Source organism: Grus americana, assembly GCF_028858705.1.
Source record: "Grus americana isolate bGruAme1 chromosome 37 unlocalized genomic scaffold, bGruAme1.mat SUPER_37_unloc_1, whole genome shotgun sequence".
Lineage (NCBI taxonomy): Eukaryota > Metazoa > Chordata > Aves > Gruiformes > Gruidae > Grus > Grus americana.
The window spans coordinates 1-18,015 of NW_026561323.1; the positions used below are offsets into that span (position 1 = coordinate 1).

Genomic DNA, 18,015 nt, shown 5'->3' on the forward strand with positions numbered 1-18,015 from the left:
GCAGCGGCGACTGCAGGTAATCCTCGTAGCCCCGGGCGAAGAGCTCGTAGGCGGACGGGGGGGGCCGGTGCTGCCCCAGGTGCTCCAGGTACTGCAGGTAGGAACCCAGCGGCTTCCCCCCGTGCCGGGGGGCCCCCGACACCACCACCTGCACCTCCAGCTGGGGGAGGGAGGGGAGGGGAGGGGCAGGGCAGCAGGGCCTCAGCCACCCCAGAACTCACCCGGGGGACACCACCACCCCCCCCCCCCCCGACTCCGCACCCCCCGGTACCTTGAGGAGGCGAAAGACGAGGCGCTGGTGGAGGCGGGAGAGGACGGGGAAACCTTTCTTGTTGGTGAGGAAGATGCTGGTGGGGAGGATGGCCGCCTTCACCGGCTCCCCCAGCCACCGGTCGATGGCCGCCCCCGACGGCAGGTCCGCCCCCACCTCCAGGGCTGCCGGGAAAGGGGGGGGTGGGGGGGTGGGGGGCGGGCTCAGCGGCTGGCTCCACCCCCTGCGGGGCTTGGCCACACCCCCTGCCCCCACAGCCCCACCCACAAAGCCCAGGCTCCGCCCCCTTGGGTTGTAGCTCCGCCCACACCCCCCCAGAGCCACGCCCACTCCGCCGCGCACCAATGAGGCTCTAGCTCCACCCCCTCAGGGCACAACCCCTCCCACCCACCCTCCGCTCACGCCCTGCCATTGGCTCTGCCGGCCCCTGGCCCCGCCCCCACGGCCACACCCTCCGAGGCCCCGCCCCCTCGGGCCCGGAGGCCCCGCCCCCTCACCCACGCCCACTCGCTTGTTGTAGTCGCAGAGCGTGCGGAAGTTGTGCCACCTGCGGGGGGGGGGGGGAGACGCACACCACACCGGGGTCACCCCAAAACCCCCCCAAAAACCCCCCGAATCCGCCCCAAAACCTCCCCCGCGTCCTCACCACAGCCAGGTCTTCTCCTCGGGTGCCGCCGCCGCCCCCTCAGGCCCCGCCTCCGGCCCCGCCTCGTTCCCGATGAGGTCATCCCGCACGTCCTCGGGCGCCAGGAGGGGAACCCGCACCCAGAACTGCCCAGCACCACCGGTGACCCCCCAGTGCGTCCCAGTGAGCCACCAGTGACCGCGTGGGGTCCCCCGGTGCCTCCCAGTAAGGCCCCAGGGTTCCCCAGTGCCTCCCAGTAACCCCCAGTGCCTCCCAGTAAGGCCCCAGGGTTCCCCAGTGCCTCCCAGTAACCCCCAGTGCCTCCCAGTAAGGCCCCAGGGTTCCCCAGTGCCTCCCAGTAACCCCCCAGGGTTCCCCTGTGACCCCCCAGTAACCCCCAGTGCCTCCCAGTAAGGCCCCAGGGTTCCCCTGCGACCTCCCAGTAAGCCCCAGTGCCTCCCAGTAAGGCCCCAGGGTTCCCCTGCGACCTCCCAGTAAGCCCCAGTGCCTCCCAGTAAGGCCCCAGGGTTCCCCTGCGACCTCCCAGTAACTCCCAGTGCCTCCCAGTAAGGCCCCAGGGCTCCCCAGTGCCTCCCAGTAACCCCCAGTAAGCCTCCAGGGTTCCCCATTGCCTCCCAGTAACCCCCCAGGGTTCCCCTGTGACCTCCCAGTAAGCCCCAGTGCCTCCCAGTAAGGCCCCAGGGTTCCCCTGCGACCTCCCAGTAACTCCCAGTGCCTCCCAGTAAGGCCCCAGGGTTCCCCAGTGCCTCCCAGTAACCCCCCTGAGACCTCCCAGTAACCCCCAGTAAGCCTCCAGGGTTCCCCAGTACCTCCCAGTAAGCCCCCAGGGCTCCCTACTCCTCCCAGTAAGGCCCCAGGGTTCCCCTGCGACCTCCCAGTAACTCCCAGTGCCTCCCAGTAAGGCCCCAGGGTTCCCCAGTGCCTCCCAGTAAGCCCCCAGGGCTCCCTACTCCTCCCAGTAAGCCCCCAGGGCTCCCCTGCGACCTCCCAGTGCCTCCCAGTAAGGCTCCAGGGTTCCCCAGTGCCTCCCAGTAACCCCCCCGAGACCTCCCAGTAACCCCCAGTAAGCCTCCAGGGTTCCCCATTGCCTCCCAGTAACCCCCCAGGGTTCCCCTGCGACCTCCCAGTAAGCCCCAGTGCCTCCCAGTAAGCCCCCAGGGTTCCCCTGCGACCTCCCAGTAAGCCCCAGTGCCTCCCAGTAAGGCCCCAGGGTTCCCCTGCGACCTCCCAGTAACTCCCAGTGCCTCCCAGTAAGGCCCCAGGGTTCCCCAGTGCCTCCCAGTAACCCCCCCGAGACCTCCCAGTAACCCCCAGTAAGCCTCCAGGGTTCCCCATTGCCTCCCAGTAAGCCCCCAGGGCTCCCTACTCCTCCCAGTAAGGCCCCAGGGTTCCCCTGCGACCTCCCAGTAACTCCCAGTGCCTCCCAGTAAGGCCCCAGGGTTCCCCAGTGCCTCCCAGTAAGCCCCCAGGGCTCCCTACTCCTCCCAGTAAGCCCCCAGGGCTCCCCTGCGACCTCCCAGTGCCTCCCAGTAAGGCTCCAGGGTTCCCCAGTGCCTCCCAGTAACCCCCCTGAGACCTCCCAGGAACCCCCAGTAAGCCTCCAGGGTTCCCCAGTGCCTCCCAGTAACCCCCCAGGGTTCCCCTGCGACCTCCCAGTAACCCCCAGTGCCTCCCAGTAAGGCCCCAGGGTTCCCCTGCGACCTCCCAGTAAGCCCCAGTGCCTCCCAGTAAGGCCCCAGGGTTCCCCAGTGCCTCCCAGTAACCCCCAGTAAGCCTCCAGGGTTCCCCATTGCCTCCCAGTAACCCCCCAGGGTTCCCCTGTGACCTCCCAGTAACCCCCAGTGCCTCCCAGTAAGGCCCCAGGGCTCCCCTGCGACCTCCCAGTAAGCCCCAGTGCCTCCCAGTAAGCCCCCAGGGTTCCCCTGCGACCTCCCAGTAAGCCCCAGTGCCTCCCAGTAAGGCCCCAGGGTTCCCCAGTGCCTCCCAGTAACCCCCCAGGGTTCCCCTGTGACCTCCCAGTAACCCCCAGTGCCTCCCAGTAAGGCCCCAGGGTTCCCCTGCGACCTCCCAGTAAGCCCCAGTGCCTCCCAGTAAGCCCCCAGGGTTCCCCTGCGACCTCCCAGTAAGCCCCAGTGCCTCCCAGTAAGGCCCCAGGGTTCCCCTGCGACCTCCCAGTAACTCCCAGTGCCTCCCAGTAAGGCCCCAGGGTTCCCCAGTGCCTCCCAGTAACCCCCCCGAGACCTCCCAGTAACCCCCAGTAAGCCTCCAGGGTTCCCCATTGCCTCCCAGTAAGCCCCCAGGGCTCCCTACTCCTCCCAGTAAGGCCCCAGGGTTCCCCTGCGACCTCCCAGTAACTCCCAGTGCCTCCCAGTAAGGCCCCAGGGTTCCCCAGTGCCTCCCAGTAAGCCCCCAGGGCTCCCTACTCCTCCCAGTAAGCCCCCAGGGCTCCCCTGCGACCTCCCAGTGCCTCCCAGTAAGGCTCCAGGGTTCCCCAGTGCCTCCCAGTAACCCCCCTAAGACCTCCCAGTAACCCCCAGTAAGCCTCCAGGGTTCCCCATTGCCTCCCAGTAAGCCCCCAGGGCTCCCCTGCGACCTCCCAGTAAGCCCCAGTGCCTCCCAGTAAGGCCCCAGGGTTCCCCAGTGCCTCCCAGTAACCCCCTGGGGCCTTTCACGGCTTCCCAGTGCCCCCCAGTAATCCCCTGGGGCCTCCCAGTGCCCCCAATTCCCCCTCCCAGTGCCTCCCAGTGCCCCCACCATGGCGCTGTGGTGGCCGGTGTGGAGGTGTGCGCAGAGCACCCGCGCCAGGTTGGGGTTCTCGGCCTGGGTGAGGGGCAGCAGGAAAGCGGGGAGCCCCAGGTACGCCCCAAAATTCAGCTCCTGCAGCATGGCCTGAGGGAGGGGGGGCGGGGGGGGGTTAAGGGGGGGTCCCCAAACCCCCCCCCGGACCCCCCAAAACCCCCCCCGGACCCCCCAAACTCACAGCCTCCGAGTTCCTGCGGACGTGCTCCAGGGGGGAGTCGGGGCGGATCCAGGGCGAGAGTTTCCCCACGATCAGGGTGTTCCAGTCTGGGGGGGCCCGGTGGCATTAGGGGGGGCCCCACAGCACTGGGGGGGGTCCCAGGGTGCCCCAAACCTCTCTGGGGGGTCCCCAGGGTACCTCAAACCCCTCTGGGGGGGTCCCCAGGGTGCTATAGGGGGATCTCAAGGTGCTCCACATCCCTTTGGGGGACCCTATGGTGTTATAGGGCACCCAAAGGTGCCTCACAGCCCTTCAGGGTGCCCCCCGGGTGCTGGGGGGAGCCCCAAGGTGCCCTATAGCCCCTTTTGGGAGGGGTCCCAGGGTGCTACGGGGGGTTCCAAAGACCTTTAAGAGGGTCCCAGAGCGCTACAGGGGACCCCAGGGTGGCAGAGGGGCATCCCGGGGGTGCTATAAGGGGTCCCAGGGGACCCCAGGGGCCTTGGGGGGGGGGGGTCCTGGGGTGCTATAGGGAGTCCCAGGGTACTATAGGGGGGTGCCAGGGTGCCCCATAAGCCTTTACAGGGGGTGCTCAGGTGCTATAGGGTGTCCTGGGGGCCCCCAAGGGCCCTTTTGGGGGGTCCCAGGGTGCCATGGGGGGGTCCCAGAGGACCCCAGGGCCCTTTTGGGGGGTCCCAGGGTGCCATAGGGGATCCCAGGGTGCCATAGGGGGGTCCCAGGGTGCCCAGGACCGTTTAGGGGGGTCCCAGGGTGCCATGGGGCCCTTTGGGGGGGTCCCCAGGGTGCCATAGGGGGGTTTCGGGGAATCCCGGGCCCCTTGGGGGGGCCGCAGGGTGTCCCAGGGGCGCTACAGGGGGTCCCGGGGCCCCCCGTCCCCTCATGGCGGACATTCCGCGGCCTCACCGCGTCCCGAAAGCAGAAGATCCGATCGCGTCTGAGGCCCGGGCCGATCCCGCGCGGGTTCCAGGCCGAACTCCCGCCGGTGCCGGGGGTGGAAGAGCGGCAGGCAGAGGAAATCGAACCTGGGGGGGGGGGGGGGGGGGGAACCCCAACCGGTTGAGAGAGAGAGAGCGGGGAAACCCCCCGGGAACCCCTCCCGGCCCTTCCCCCCGGAGCCTCACCCCTGCCGGGCCACGGCCCCCAGCGCCCCCGCCACCTCCGGGACGCAGCTGAGGTCGCGGCCGCTGGAGACCCGAGCGGCACCCGCCACCCCCGGCCCCGCCGCCGCCATCACTGCCGCAAGGGATGCAGGGTAAAGGACCACCGGGTTTTCGCCCCGCCCACCCGCGCCGCTTTTCGGCCAATCGTTTCGCAGACTCTCCGCCGGTGGCCAATAGGAAGAGACGAAGCGCGCCGCCGCGAGGATTGGCAGTCGTCCCGCGCACGCAGGGCTCCGCCCACAGAGCGTACCGCGCCTATCAGCGAGCCGCGGCGCTTGTCAGTCCCGCTTGGCTCCGCCCACCCGCAACACCACCCGGCTGGTCCCGCCCCCCACGGCACTGCCCGCCTATCCACGCATCGCGCCGCCTCTCAATCACCCCCGCAGGGCTCCTCCCCTGCCACCCAGCAGGCCAATCCCCACAGTGCACTGACTGCCAATCACCCCCCCAAGGCCCCACCCCCACCACCCAGCAGGCCAATCCCCACAGTGCACTGACTGCCAATCACCCCCCCAAGGCCCCACCCCCACCACCCAGCAGGCCAATCCCCACAGTGCACTGCCTGCCAATCACCCCCCAAGGCCCCACCCCATCCCCACACTGCGCTGCCTGTCACTCACCCCAAGGCCCCACCCCCCCACCCACCAGGCCAATCCCCACACCGCGCTGCCTGTCACTCACCCCAAGGCCCCACCCCCCCACCCAGCAGGCCAATCCCCACACTGCGCTGCTGTCACTCACCCCAAGGCCCCACCCCCACCACCCACCAGGCCAATCCCCACACTGCGCTGCCTGTCACTCACCCCAAGGCCCCACCCCCCCCACCCAGCAGGCCAATCCCCACACTGCGCTGCCTGTCACTCACCCCAAGGCCCCACCCCCCCACCCAGCAGGCCAATCCCCACACTGCACTGCCTGTCAATCACCCCCCCAAGGCCCCACCCCCACCACCCAGCAGGCCAATCCCCACAGTGCACTGACTGCCAATCACCCCCCCAAGGCCCCACCCCCACCACCCAGCAGGCCAATCCCCACAGTGCACTGCCTGCCAATCACCCCCCAAGGCCCCACCCCATCCCCACACTGCGCTGCCTGTCACTCACCCCAAGGCCCCACCCCCCCACCCAGCAGGCCAATCCCCACACTGCGCTGCTGTCACTCACCCCCAAGGCCCCACCCCCCCACCCAGCAGGCCAATCCCCACACTGCGCTGCTGTCACTCACCCCAAGGCCCCACCCCCACCACCCACCAGGCCAATCCCCACACCGCGCTGCCTGTCACTCACCCCAAGGCCCCACCCCACCACCCAGCAGGCCAATCCCCCCACCATGCTGCCTGTCACTCACCCCAAGGCCCCACCCCCCCACCCAGCAGGCCAATCCCCCCACCATGCTGTCTGTCACTCACCCCAAGGCCCCACCCCCCCACCCAGCAGGCCAATCCCCACACTGCGCTGCTGTCACTCACCCCAAGGCCCCACCCCCCCCACCCAGCAGGCCAATCCCCACACCGCGCTGCCTGTCACTCACCCCAAGGCCCCACCCCCCCCACCCAGCAGGCCAATCCCCACAGTGCACTGCCTGCCAATCACCCCCCAAGGCCCCACCCCATCCCCACACTGCGCTGCCTGTCACTCACCCCAAGGCCCCACCCCCCCCACCCAGCAGGCCAATCCCCACACTGCACTGCCTGTCACTCACCCCAAGGCCCCACCCCACCACCCAGCAGGCCAATCCCCCCACCATGCTGTCTGTCACTCACCCCAAGGCCCCACCCCCCCACCCAGCAGGCCAATCCCCACACTGCGCTGCCTGTCACTCACCCCAAGGCCCCACCCCCCCCCACCCAGCAGGCCAATCCCCACACCGCGCTGCCTGCCAATCACCCCCCGTCCCGCCAAGGAAGTGCACGGAGCCAGGAGCGCGTGTGCCAGCGCAGGGTGTGTTTACTGCCAGGCCGCCGTGACGTCAGGGCTGATGCGGGCGCAGCTGGCGCAGGGCCCAGCGCCGATGGCCCAGCCTCTCCCGCAGCCGCCCGTACTCCCCGGCCAGCGCCCCGAATTCGGGGCCCAGCTCCCCGAAAGCTGCCAGAGCCGCCCGCAACCCCGAGGCCTGGGCTGCCGCTCGCTCCGACTCCGCCTCCAGCCCCGCCCTGCCGCGCCAAAAAAGGACAAAAAGGGGGTGGGGTCAGCGAAGGGGGCGGGGCTAAGGGGGGGCGGGGCTAAGGGGAAGGGGGCGGACCTTATGCGGCGGTGGGCGTCCACCTTGTGGGGGGGGTAGGTGTCCAGCAGCACCCCCAGCTCCTCCAGCCTGCGGTAACGAGGGTTAACGAGCGGTTAATGAGGGGGTGGGGTGAGCGAGGGGGAATTAATTCCCCTGGGTAACTAACCCCACCCCCCCCCTTTTTCGTTAATGAGTTTGTGGGGAAGGGGAGGTGATGGGGGGGGACTAACGAGGGAATTAATGAGGGGGAGGTAATGAGGGCGGGGGGTAACGAGGGAATTAACGAGGGGGTGATTAGTGGGGGGGTAATGAAGGAATTAAGGAGGGAGGCTAACGCAGGGATGGGTTAATGAGAGAATTAAGGGGGGGTGGGTTAACGAGGGAATTAATGAGGAATGGGTTAACGAGGGAATTAAGAGGAGTGGGTTAAGGAGAAATTAATGAGGAATGGGTTAACGAGGGGGTGGGTTAAGGAGAAATTAATGAGGAATGGGTTAACGAGGGAATTAAGAGGGGTGGGTTAACGAGGGAATTAATGACAGGGAGTTAATGAGGGGGGTGACGAGAGGGGAAGACTAATGAGGGGGGACTAACGAAGGAATTAAGGAGGGGGAGTAAAGAGGAGAGGACTAACGAGGAGATTAATGAGCAGGCGAATAACGAGGAGGGGGGTTCAGGAGGGGATGGGTTGACGAGGGAATTAGTGGAAGAGGGAGGTAACGAGGGAGTTAACGAGGGGGAGAGTAAGGAGGGGGGGAACTAACGAGGGAGCCAACTAGGGGAGGGGGGCAATGGGGGGACGGAAGGAGGGGAAGGGGGTGACGAGGGGGGCAGGGTAAGGAGGTAATTAACGCGGGGTGCTAACGAGGGGGTTAATTAGCGCGGGGCTCGTCACCGGATCTTGAGCAGCATGGCGGCCCCTTTGACCTCCAGGTACTCTGCCCGACGCCCGTCCAGCTCCGCCTGCGCCCCGGCACAGCTCTGCCCTGCCAGGCGCCCCAAAACCTCCCCGCAGCGCCCCAAAACCTGGGGGGGGGGAGGTGGGGGGGTGTCACGCGGGGTGGGGGGGGGGTCACCCCAACAACAAACCCCCCCCCCCAAATCCTGACACCCCCCCCCCGCCCCTCCCCAGTACCTCGGCGTACGCCCGGCGCTGCCGCCCCAGCAGCCGGATGAGGTCACGGCGCTGGCGTCGCGCTCGTTCCAAGCGTCGCCGTTGGGCGCTTAACGCTACCGCCAGCTCTTCGGGGGGCGCGGGGGAATTTGGGGGGGCGGGGGGAGCCCCCCCCCCCGTGATAATCGCTCAATTCCCCCGTTTTTTCGGCCAAGCGGCGTTCCAGCTCCAGCAGCAGGCGGGCGCGGAGCGGGGAGGGATCCTGGGAAAAGAAGAAAGGGGGGGGGGGTGTGTGCGTGAGGAATGTCGGGGGGGTATTTTTGGGGTGCGGGGGGGGTTTGGGGTGCTCACCTGGGCGGGGGGCAGCAGCGGGGCGAAGGCGGAGGGGCCGCGGCGCAGCTCGGCCAAGGCCAAGGCGCGTTCCAGCGCCTGCAGCACCTAAACGGGGGGTTGCGGGGGGGATTTTACACGTGTCCCGGCAGGCTTTGGGGTGCCCCCGAATTTTTTTGGGGGGGGGAGCCCCCTGCGCAGACTTACAGGGGGCTCCAGGTCCCGGGGGTCCCTCCGCAGCTCCTGCACCCCCCGCCAAAGGGTCTCCCAGCGCAGCCAGGTCCGGCGCCGCAGGGCCAGCGCCGCCTCCGCCTGTGAGAAACCCCCCCAAAAAAACCCCAAAAACATCACCTGGAGCGTGTCCACCCCCCCCCCAAAATCTCTGAACCCCCGTGCGTCCCCCCCCCCCAAACCTGCCGCAGGTCCCTCTCCAGGGGGGCGCTCAGCCCGTCGGGCCCCAGGGCGCAGCTCAGCCCCCGCAGCAGCCGGGCCAGGCCGGGGTGGGCGCGAAGCTCCTCGGGGGTGACGGTGCTGAGGGGCAGGGGGGGCTCCTCCTCTGTGTGTGTGTGTGGGGGAAGCTAATTAGTATCTTAATTAACAAACACACACACACCCCCGCCCCGGGCTCCTCGTTAGCGCTGGACTCACCCACGGGAAGGAGGTCGGTGCCCGGCGGCCCCACGCCCAGCGCCATGGCGGCCACCCCTGTGGTTGGGGGGGAACACGCAGCTGCCCCCCCCCCCCCCGTTACCCCCCTCCAAAACCCTCTCCCTCACCCCAAAAACTTATCCCCCCCTCACCCCCCCACAAGTCCCCCCCCAAACCTTGTTCTCCCCCCAAAACCTGCTCCCCCACCCCAAAAGCTGTCCCTCTTCACCCCCATAGCACGCCAAAGGCCTGTCCCCCCCACAACTCCCCCCCCAAAACCTTGTTTTCACCCCAAAAACCCACTGCCGCACCCCAAAAACTGTTCCCCCCCCCCTCAGGTTCCCCTCTACAGCCTATCCCCCCTCACAACTGCCCCCCAAAAACTTTGTTCTCCCCCCAAAAACCTGCTCCCCCCCCCCAAAACCTGCCCCTCCCCTCACAACAGCCCCCAAACCCCTTGTTCTCCCCTCAAAAAACCCGCCCCCCCCCCGGCCTGTCCCACCCCTCACGACTCCCCCAAAAACCCCCTCCCTCACCCCAAAACTCGTCGTCCCGCCCCCCCCCCCGCAGCTTCCCCCCAAACCCTTATTCTCCCCCCCCAATCCCGCTCCCTCACCCCAAAATCCGCCTCCCCCCCCCCCGTATCCCCTCACGATCGTTCCCGCCGCGCCCGTATGCGGCTGCTGCCGCCGCGCGCCCCGCCGAGCCCCGCCCACTCCCGAGCGCCCCCCAATAGGAACGCGGCGAGGCTGGGGCAGGCGTCCAATAGGCGAGCGGAGTGGGAGCAAAGTTCCCGCCCCTAAGCGGAACATGCGCAGTGGGGGATCCACCGGGGGGGGGGGGCCGGCGCGTGCGCAGATGCCTCCACCCTCCCGCGGCGCTCTGCGCATGCGCCGCTCCCGTTCACTCTGGAGCCTACCGACGGCGCCAAAAACCACCACTCAACTCAGAGGATTTTCACCAAAACCACGATTTTTTGCGTTGTATTCCCCCACACACACACACACACACACACCCCCCCCGCTCAGGCGTTCCCCTCCTCTCCGGCGTATCGTTCCTGAAGTTCGGCCATGTTATCGGTGGAAATGCGTCGCCAACCGTTCTCCCCGATGTGATAAACGGTGACCCGACCCCCCGAATAAGCGTCGCGACGGGCCGCTTGGTAGATGGCGCGTCGCGCCAAGTCGCAGGCGGCTTCCACCTCCAGCCCCGCCTGGTAACCGCGATCTAACACCCCGTAAGCGTACGTCGAACCCGACCCTACCGCGAAGGCGCGGCCCGGCACGCGCGTCCCCTCGTTGTCCACGTAGTACAGACCTGTGGGGGGGGTAAGATGGAGAAATTGAACCGCGGCTACCAACTTCACAGCACGGCCACTGACCCCGCGGTGGCCAACAACCCCCAGGTGGCCACCAAAACCTCACGGTGGCCACCAAACACCCCCCACACCCCCCCCCCCCAAATCTCACCTGGCCCCCTCTTGTCCCATCCGCAGATCATGGTGCCCATGCTGAGCCCCATGCCTTTGTACTGGTAGACCATGTTGGCTAGCAATTTGGAAGCGGCGGCTACCGAAATGGGTTCTTTGTTCCTCAGCTCGTAGACGCGACACTGCCGGGCCAGGAGCCGCTCCCAGAAGCTGCAGTCGGCCGCTCCCCCCGCCATGGTGCCCAAAAGGTAAGGGTTGATCTCGATGACTTTACGCACCGTCTGCGAACTGATGTAGGAACCCGCCGTGGCTCGCGAATCCACCGCCACGATCACGCCGTGGTCGAACTGAAAAGGAAAAAAAAAAAAAAAAAAATTTTTTTTTTTTAGAAAAGAAAAGGGAGAAATAAAAGGGGGGGGGGGGGGGGGGGGGATGGAAAAACGCGAGGGTGGCACCACACAGATTCACCCACCTTAAAGGCCAGCGTGGTGGTACCGTGCAGCAGATGCAAACCAGGCCCGGGGAGGGAGCTCTGGACGCCCCAGGCAGGGGTAGCGAAACCCTGCGGGAAGCCGGAGCCATCGCGGGGAGCGGCGAGCGGAGGGAAAGGGGAAGGAAGGGCCGGGAGCTCGGAGGAGCGGAGGACGCTGGCCAGCGCCATCTTGGAAAGGCGGCTGCGCCTCTAAAATGGCGGCGGAAGGGCGGGGAGGCGCATGCGCGGTGAGCGCGTTGCTAGGCAACGCCCGCAGGCGGGCGGCGGGTTGCCGGGCGACGCGTGGCGCCATGTCTGTTGAGGGCATGAGGCGGCAAAAGGATGCCGCAGGCTTCTTTCTTCCGGTATACGTCAGCCGCGCGGGGGCGGGCGCAGGGAGGGGTAAGGAGAAGGGGTCTCCGCGGGGAAAATGGCGGCGGGCAGCGGCGGGCTGGCCCAGGGCACCCACAGCGGGCTGCGAGGCGCCGGGGGGGCGGCCCTGGGGCGAACAGGGGGGGACGGTGGGTGCGGGGATCCCCCGCAAAGGGACCCACAGAGAGGGGGGGGGGGGAACACGACACCCCCCCACACACCCCCCCCGCCACGCTCACCTGTGGGTCAGCCCGTGGGCGGAGGCAGGAGACGGGGCTGCGGAGGGGGGCGGGGTTAGGGGCGGGGTTAGGGGAAGGGGCGTGACCAAGGGGGCGGGCTGTGGGCGGGGTTATGGAGAAAGGGGCGGGGCTGAGTAGGAAGGGGCGGGATTTGGGCAGAGGAAGACCAGGGCACGGGGTGGGGGCGTGGCTTGGGTGACGAGGGGGCGTGGCTTGGGAGACGGCGTGGGGCTAAGGGGAAGGGGCGGGGCTAAGGGAAAGGGGCGGGGCTGAGCAGAAAAGGGGCGGGGTTTGGGGCAGAGGAAGAGCAGGGGTTTGTGGGGGGGTGAAGGGGCGGGGCGAGGGGCGGGGCTTGTGACACAAAGGGGGGGGGGGGCAAGCCAGGATTTAGGTGAAAACCAGCCAGTTTTGGGGTCGCTCACCCACGCTGGAGGGTTGGGGGGTCACCCATCCCCTACGGGCGCTGCCCACCTGTGTGTGGGGGGGTGCAAATATGCTGGGTAACCGCCCCTTTTTGGGGGGGGGGGGTGCCACACCCAACATGGCGGCTGTTACCTGCCATACGGGGGTGCCGTGGGAAAGGGGGGGCTCCAGCGGGGCCGAGCGGCTGCGAGGGGTGGGGGGGTGTCCGTGAGCATTTTGGGATGAGCCCCAGGGATTTTGGGGTCGTCCCAGCAATAAACGGAGCCCCCATTACCTCACCACTTGGCTGCTCAGCTGCCGGCGGGGCTGGGGGGTGACTGGAAGGGAAGGAGCTGGTTGAGGGGGGGCAGGAAGAGGCACGGGGACCCCCAAATTTTAGGGCGGGGGGCGCCTACCTGTCTGCGCCGGGGATGTGACACCGACCGGCCGGGGTGTGCTGCTCCTGCGTGGAGAAATACAGGGGTCTCAGCGCAAACACCACCCCCCCCCCCCAAAAAAAACCCACACAAGGTATGGGGGGGGGGGTGTCTCACCTGCTGCCCCCTCGCCAGCCGGGTGAGAGCTGCGTGGGGAGAAAAGAGGGTGTCAGTGTGGGGAGGGGGGGGGTAAAATATGGGGGGGGGGGAATGAGGAGGGGGGAGTGTGTCACCTGAGCGCGGCGCAGCTCCCCGTTCTCCCTCCGCAGCGCTTCCAGCTCCCTGTGTGTGTGTATGGGGGGGGGGAGTGATGTGGGGCTGACCCTCCCAAGATGGCGGCACGGGGGGGAACACACCCGCACACATTAACAGGCGTTATGGGGCTGCAGCATGGACCTCACCAAGATGGCCACCACAAGACCCTCCCAAGATGGCGGCCACCACAAGGGGGGACACCCTTCCAAGATGGCAGCCACCACAAGGGGGGACACCCTTCCAAGATGGCGGCCACCACGAGGGGGGGACCCTTCCAAGATGGCGGCCACCATGAGGGGACAGCCCCTTCACCAAGATGGCGGCCCCAGGGACACCACCCCCCCCCAAGATGGGCGCCTCACCTGTTTCGACTCTCCAGGACATGGCGGGTTTCCTCCAGCGCCGCCCTGGCACGGCGGGTTTTTTCCTTGTGGGAAGCCAACAGCATGTCAGTTTGGGCACGCTGGAATCGCCAGACCTGTGGGGAGGAGGCGTGAGGCTGGCGTGGGGCAGGCCGCCCTTCTTCATCCTCCTCGTCCTCCTCCTCCTCGCCTGGGAGATGTGGGTCAAGCGCTTGAGGGCGATGTCGGCTGGGCTCTTGAAGAAGATTTTCTCCTGCGGGCGCATCTGCGGGGAAGGGAGGAGGAGGATGAGGAAGGTCAAAGGGGGGGTGGGGGGGGTGGGGGGCAGAACTCGCCTGGTCGGAGATGGGGAGGTAGCGGCAGTCGGCGGCGCAGACCGGGCAGGGAGCTGCACGAGAGGGGCAGAAAAAGAGCGTTTGTGAGGGAAAAAGGGTGTTTGTGAGGGAAAAAGGGTGTTTGTGAGGGAAAAAGGGTGTTTGTGAGGGAAAAAGGGTGTTTGTGGGACATAAAGGCAGGTTGTGGGGGGAATAAAGGGTGTTTGTGAGAGGATAAAGGGTGTTTGTGATGGGAGAAACAGCGTTTGTAGGGGGGAAAAGTGTTTGTAGGGGGATAAGGGGCATTTGTGAGGGAAAAAAGGGCAGTTATGGGGGGGAAAGGGCATTTGTGAGGGGAAAAAGGGCGTTTGTGAGGAGAAAAAGGGCAGTTATGGGGGGATAAAGGGCGTTTGTGAAGGGGGAAAGGGTGTGTGAGGAGAAAAAGGGCGTTTGTGAGGAGAAAAAGGGCAGTTATGGGGGGATAAAGGGCGTTTGTGAAGGGGGAAAGGGTGTGTGAGGAGAAAAAGGGCGTTTGTGAGGGGGAAAAGGGCGTTTGTGAGGAGAAAAAGGGCATTTGTGAGGAGAAAAAGGGCAGTTATGGGGGGATAAAGGGCGTTTGTGAGGGGAAAAAGGAGGTGGGAGGGGGAGGAAAGGAGGGGGTGTCCCTCCATTCTGTGTAAGGCGGAAGGGGCTCCTACCCGCGGCCCCACACGTCGCACAGAGGACGTGGCCGCAGCTGGTGACGGCGAAGCTGGCTCCCTCTTGGCGGAAGCAGCGGTTGCAGTGGAACCAGTCCATGCTGGAGGTGAGAAAAGGGCGAGGAGGACGAGGTGCTCCTCCACGCACCCCCCCCCGCCCCCTTCTCCCTTCGCGCCTCAGAGCTGTGAGGAGACGGAGGAGCGGCCGTTGGAAAGGGCGGGAAACCTGAGGGGAGCTGGGGGGGGCGGAGCCAGGGCGGCCGTTGGAAAGGGCGGGAAGGACGAGGGGGCGGAGCCAGCAGTGAAGGGGCGGAGCCACTGTGAAAAGAGGGGGAAGCCTGAGGGGGCGGAGCGATCGCTGGAAGGGGCGGGGAGGGGGCGGAGCCACCATTGAATAAGCGGGAGGTATGGGGGGGGGCTATAGGGGGTCATGGGGGGATATGGGAGGTATATGGGGGGATATAGGGGACCCCACGGAGGGGGGGGGGGGCATAGGGTGCGATGGAGGGGCCCTGCAGGGGATTTGGGGGGGCTCTGGGGGCACAGGGGGGGTCCTATGGGGTGCCCCCCCCCCCCCCCCAGCTCCCGGGACACCCCCCCCCCCCCTGCGCCGAGCCGGCCCGAGCGGAGCCGAACGGGACCCGGGCGGAGCCGAACGCGCTCGAGTCGGGAGCCGAACACAGCCGAGCCCGGGACGGAGCCGAAAAGACCCGAGAGAGGCCGAGCGCTCCCGAGCCTGCCCGAAGGTACCCGAGCCCGCCCGAGAGGAGCCGAACCAACCCGAGAAAGGGGCCGAGCCCACCCGAGAGAACCCGAACCCACCCGAGGTGTCCCGAACCGGGTCCGAGAGCAGCCAGTGCCCCCCAGTAACCCCCCCCCAGTGCCCCTCAGTACCTCCCAGTAACCCCCAGTGCCTCCCAGTACCCCCCAGTAACCCCCCCAGTGCTTCCCAGTACTCCACTAGTGCCCTCCCAGTCCCCCCAATGCCCCCCCCAGTGCCCCCCCAGTCCCCCCCAGTGCCCCCCCAGTCCCCCCCAGTCCCTCCCAGTGCTCCCCCAGTCCCCCCCAGTCCCTCCCAGTGCCCCCCCAGTGCCCTTCCAGTCCCCCCCAGTCCCTCCCAATCCCGTCCCAGTCCCCCCCAATGCCCCCCCAGTCCCCCCCCCAGTGCCCCCCCCTCCCTCCCAGTGCCCTTCCACTCCCTCCCAGTCCCTCCCAGTAGCCCCCAGTGCCCCCCACAGCCCCCCCCCCCGCTCCTTTATCTCGTCCTCATCGCCGCCGTCCCCCCTGATCCCCCCTCCAGTCCCCCCCAGTCCTCCCAGTTCCCCCCCAGCCCCTCCCAGCAGTTCCAGCCCCGGTTCCCCGGGGGGGGGGCAGAGTCCGTGTCCAGGGCCGCATGTGGGGCGCCGTGGGGCGGGCGGGGGGCAGCGGCCTGCGCATGGCGAGCACGGCGGGCCCCGGGGGGCCGCTGGCGGGGAAGGTGGCCGTGGTGACGGCCGCCACCGACGGGTGAGTGACCCCCAGTGACCCCCATGACCCACGGCACCCCAGAGACCCCCATAGCGCCCCATAGCCCCCCTATAGTGCCCCATAGCCCCCCCATAGCCCCCTCATAGTGCCCCATGCACCCCCATAGCACCCCATAACCCCCCCATAGTGCCCTATGGCCCCCCCCCAGCACCCCATAGCACCCCGTAGTGCCCCATAGCCCCCCCCATAGCCCCCCATAGCACCCCGTGGACCCCCATAGCCCCCCCATAGCCCCCTCATAGTGCCCCATGCACCCCCATAGCACCCCATAACCCCCCCATAGTGCCCTATGGCCCCCCCCCAGCACCCCATAGCACCCCATAGTGCCCCATAGCCCCCCCATAGCCCCCTATAGCCACTACATAGTACCCCATAGCCCCCCCATAATGCCCCTATGGCCCCCCCCAGCCCCCCCCACCCCATAGCCCCCCATCAGCCCCCTGAGCCCCCCCAACCTCCGTGACCCCCAGCCCCCCCTGACCCCCCCCCCCCACCACCCCGTGCCCCCAGGATCGGGCTGGCGGTGGCGGCGGGGCTGGCTGGGGCGGGGGCGCGGGTGGTGCTGAGCTCTCGCCGTGAGCCCCACGTGGCGGCCGCCGTGGGGCAGCTGAGGAGCCGGGGGCTGGAGGTCAGCGGCGTCGTCTGCCACGTGGGGCAGCCCCACAGCCGGACGGCCCTCGTCCAGAAGGTGCGGGGATGACAATATGGGGGGGGGGGGGGGTTATGGGGACGCTATGGGTCGATGTGGGTCGGGTGGCCGTGGGTCACACGGCGCTATGGGTCTGTGCCCCCACCCCAGGCCCTGGAGACCTACGGGGGCATCGACATCCTGGTGTCCAACGCCGCCGTCAACCCCGTCCTGGGCAGCACCCTGGACGCCGACGAAGCCGCCTGGGAGAAGGTCGGCCACGCCCCCTCCTTTAACCCCGCCCCCTTTTGACCACGCCCAGGGCCACGCCCAGCATTAACCCCGCCCCCTTACCCCCCCAACCCCAACCCCAGCTCTTCCAGGTGAACGTGACGGCGGCCGCCATGTTGGTGCGGCTGGTCGTGCCCCACATGGAGAGGAGGGGGTGAGTGGGCGGGGCTTTTTGGGGGGGTGGGCGTGGTCTGGGTTAGCCACGCCCACCCCCACTGTCCCCTCCCCTTAGGGGCGGGGCCATCGTCCTGGTGTCGTCGGTCGCCGGGTACATGCCCTTCACGGTGAGTGGGCGGGGCTTTGGGGCGTGGTGGGCGGGGCTTGGGTGGGGAGTGGGCGGGGCTTGGGTGGGGAGTGGGCGGGGCTTAGGTGTGGGCGGGGCTTAGGTGTGGGCGGGGCTTAGGTGCAGGCGAGTGGCTCTGTCTCCCAATGGGGTGGGCGTGGCCTGAGTGGGGTGGGCGTGGCCCGAGGGGGTTTGTGGGCGTGGCCGGGGGGTGGGCGTGGCCCGAGTGGGTTTTGTGGGCGTGTCCTAACCGTGTCCGTGGGCGTGGCCAGGCGCTGGGTCCGTACAGCGTCAGCAAGTCGGCGCTGCTGGGCCTGGTGAAGGCCTTGGCCCCCGAGCTCCGCCCACGCAACATCCGCGTCAACGGCGTCGCGCCGGGACTCATCCGCACGCGCTTCAGCGCAGCTGTGAGAGGAGGGGACCCGGGGGGGGCGGGGGCTGGGGAGGGGGCGTGGTCTGGGGTGGGCGGGGCTGGGGGGAGGGGTGTGGGGGTTGGGGCGTGGCCTGGAGGGGGTGTGGCCTCGACACCCACCCACCCCCCCCCCCTTGTCCGGCAGCTGTGGGAGGACGACGCGACGCGGGAGCGAGTGATGTCATCCATGGGGATTGACAGGTAGGGGGCGGGGCTACGAGGGGGGGTGGAGCCTGACCCCCCCCAGCCCCTCCCTTCCCTCTGTGACCCCGTGACCTTCCCCCCCCCCCCTCCCCCCAGGCTGGGGACCCCGTCGGACGTGGCCGAGGTCGTGACCTTCCTCTGCTCCCCCGCCGCCGCCTACGTGGTCGGGGAGACCGTGGTGGTGGCCGGGGGGGCCCCCTCCCGCCTATAGCAACCTATAGGGGATGGATAGGGGGGGCGAGGGGCGCCCAGAGAGCGTCTATAGGGGACGTCAGTGCCTATAGGGGGGTTTGGGGGGGGTCTATAGGGGATGCGGGTGCC

At 68.0% G+C, this 18,015-nt stretch overlaps 4 protein-coding genes across 10 annotated transcripts; 1 reads left to right on the top strand and 3 right to left on the bottom strand.

Annotated features, from left to right (window-relative positions):
- Positions 1 to 4: 4 nt before the first annotated feature.
- PRMT5 (protein arginine methyltransferase 5) lies at positions 5 to 5,146 on the bottom strand (the record flags this gene model as incomplete). Its single annotated transcript, XM_054811513.1, has 8 exons — positions 5,016 to 5,146; positions 4,798 to 4,916; positions 3,898 to 3,983; positions 3,672 to 3,806; positions 918 to 1,042; positions 769 to 818; positions 272 to 435; positions 5 to 160 (listed from the first exon to the last, which is right to left on the bottom strand). Coding segments are annotated over exons 1-8 (945 nt in total), but the record flags the coding sequence as incomplete, so codon positions are not given.
- A 5,177-nt stretch (positions 5,147 to 10,323) lies between these two features.
- PSMB5 (proteasome 20S subunit beta 5) lies at positions 10,324 to 11,498 on the bottom strand. The gene is made up of 3 exons (XM_054811511.1): positions 11,271 to 11,498; positions 10,839 to 11,145; positions 10,324 to 10,686 (listed from the first exon to the last, which is right to left on the bottom strand). Exons 1-3 carry the CDS (start codon positions 11,457 to 11,459, stop codon positions 10,394 to 10,396), a joined length of 789 nt encoding a protein of 262 aa, XP_054667486.1. The 5' UTR covers positions 11,460 to 11,498; the 3' UTR covers positions 10,324 to 10,393.
- A 4-nt stretch (positions 11,499 to 11,502) lies between these two features.
- On the bottom strand, positions 11,503 to 14,541 carry RNF212B (ring finger protein 212B). Of its 4 annotated transcripts, XM_054811501.1 has the most exons (11): positions 14,350 to 14,541; positions 13,669 to 13,725; positions 13,338 to 13,602; positions 12,954 to 13,002; positions 12,838 to 12,866; positions 12,700 to 12,746; positions 12,579 to 12,621; positions 12,437 to 12,488; positions 12,304 to 12,352; positions 11,882 to 11,918; positions 11,503 to 11,769 (listed from the first exon to the last, which is right to left on the bottom strand). In XM_054811501.1, the coding sequence occupies exons 1-11, from the start codon at positions 14,447 to 14,449 to the stop codon at positions 11,643 to 11,645; spliced, it is 855 nt and encodes a 284-aa protein (XP_054667476.1). In that variant the 5' UTR covers positions 14,450 to 14,541; the 3' UTR covers positions 11,503 to 11,642. The 4 variants fall into 4 exon arrangements, with proteins under 4 accessions (XP_054667476.1, XP_054667478.1, XP_054667475.1 ...); XM_054811500.1 differs by lacking the exon at positions 11,882 to 11,918 and having other exon boundaries at positions 11,531 to 11,769; XM_054811503.1 differs by lacking the exons at positions 11,882 to 11,918; positions 12,304 to 12,352; positions 12,437 to 12,488.
- On the top strand, positions 14,350 to 17,983 carry LOC129200199 (dehydrogenase/reductase SDR family member 4-like). 4 transcript variants are annotated; one of them, XM_054811504.1, is made up of 9 exons: positions 14,350 to 14,456; positions 14,932 to 15,095; positions 16,387 to 16,564; positions 16,676 to 16,777; positions 16,879 to 16,949; positions 17,028 to 17,079; positions 17,351 to 17,485; positions 17,636 to 17,691; positions 17,791 to 17,983. In XM_054811504.1, the coding sequence occupies exons 1-9, from the start codon at positions 14,448 to 14,450 to the stop codon at positions 17,903 to 17,905; spliced, it is 882 nt and encodes a 293-aa protein (XP_054667479.1). In that variant the 5' UTR covers positions 14,350 to 14,447; the 3' UTR covers positions 17,906 to 17,983. The 4 variants fall into 4 exon arrangements, with proteins under 4 accessions (XP_054667479.1, XP_054667481.1, XP_054667482.1 ...); XM_054811506.1 differs by lacking the exon at positions 17,351 to 17,485; XM_054811507.1 differs by lacking the exon at positions 16,879 to 16,949 and having other exon boundaries at positions 17,791 to 17,928.
- The last annotated feature ends 32 nt before the right edge of the window (positions 17,984 to 18,015 follow it).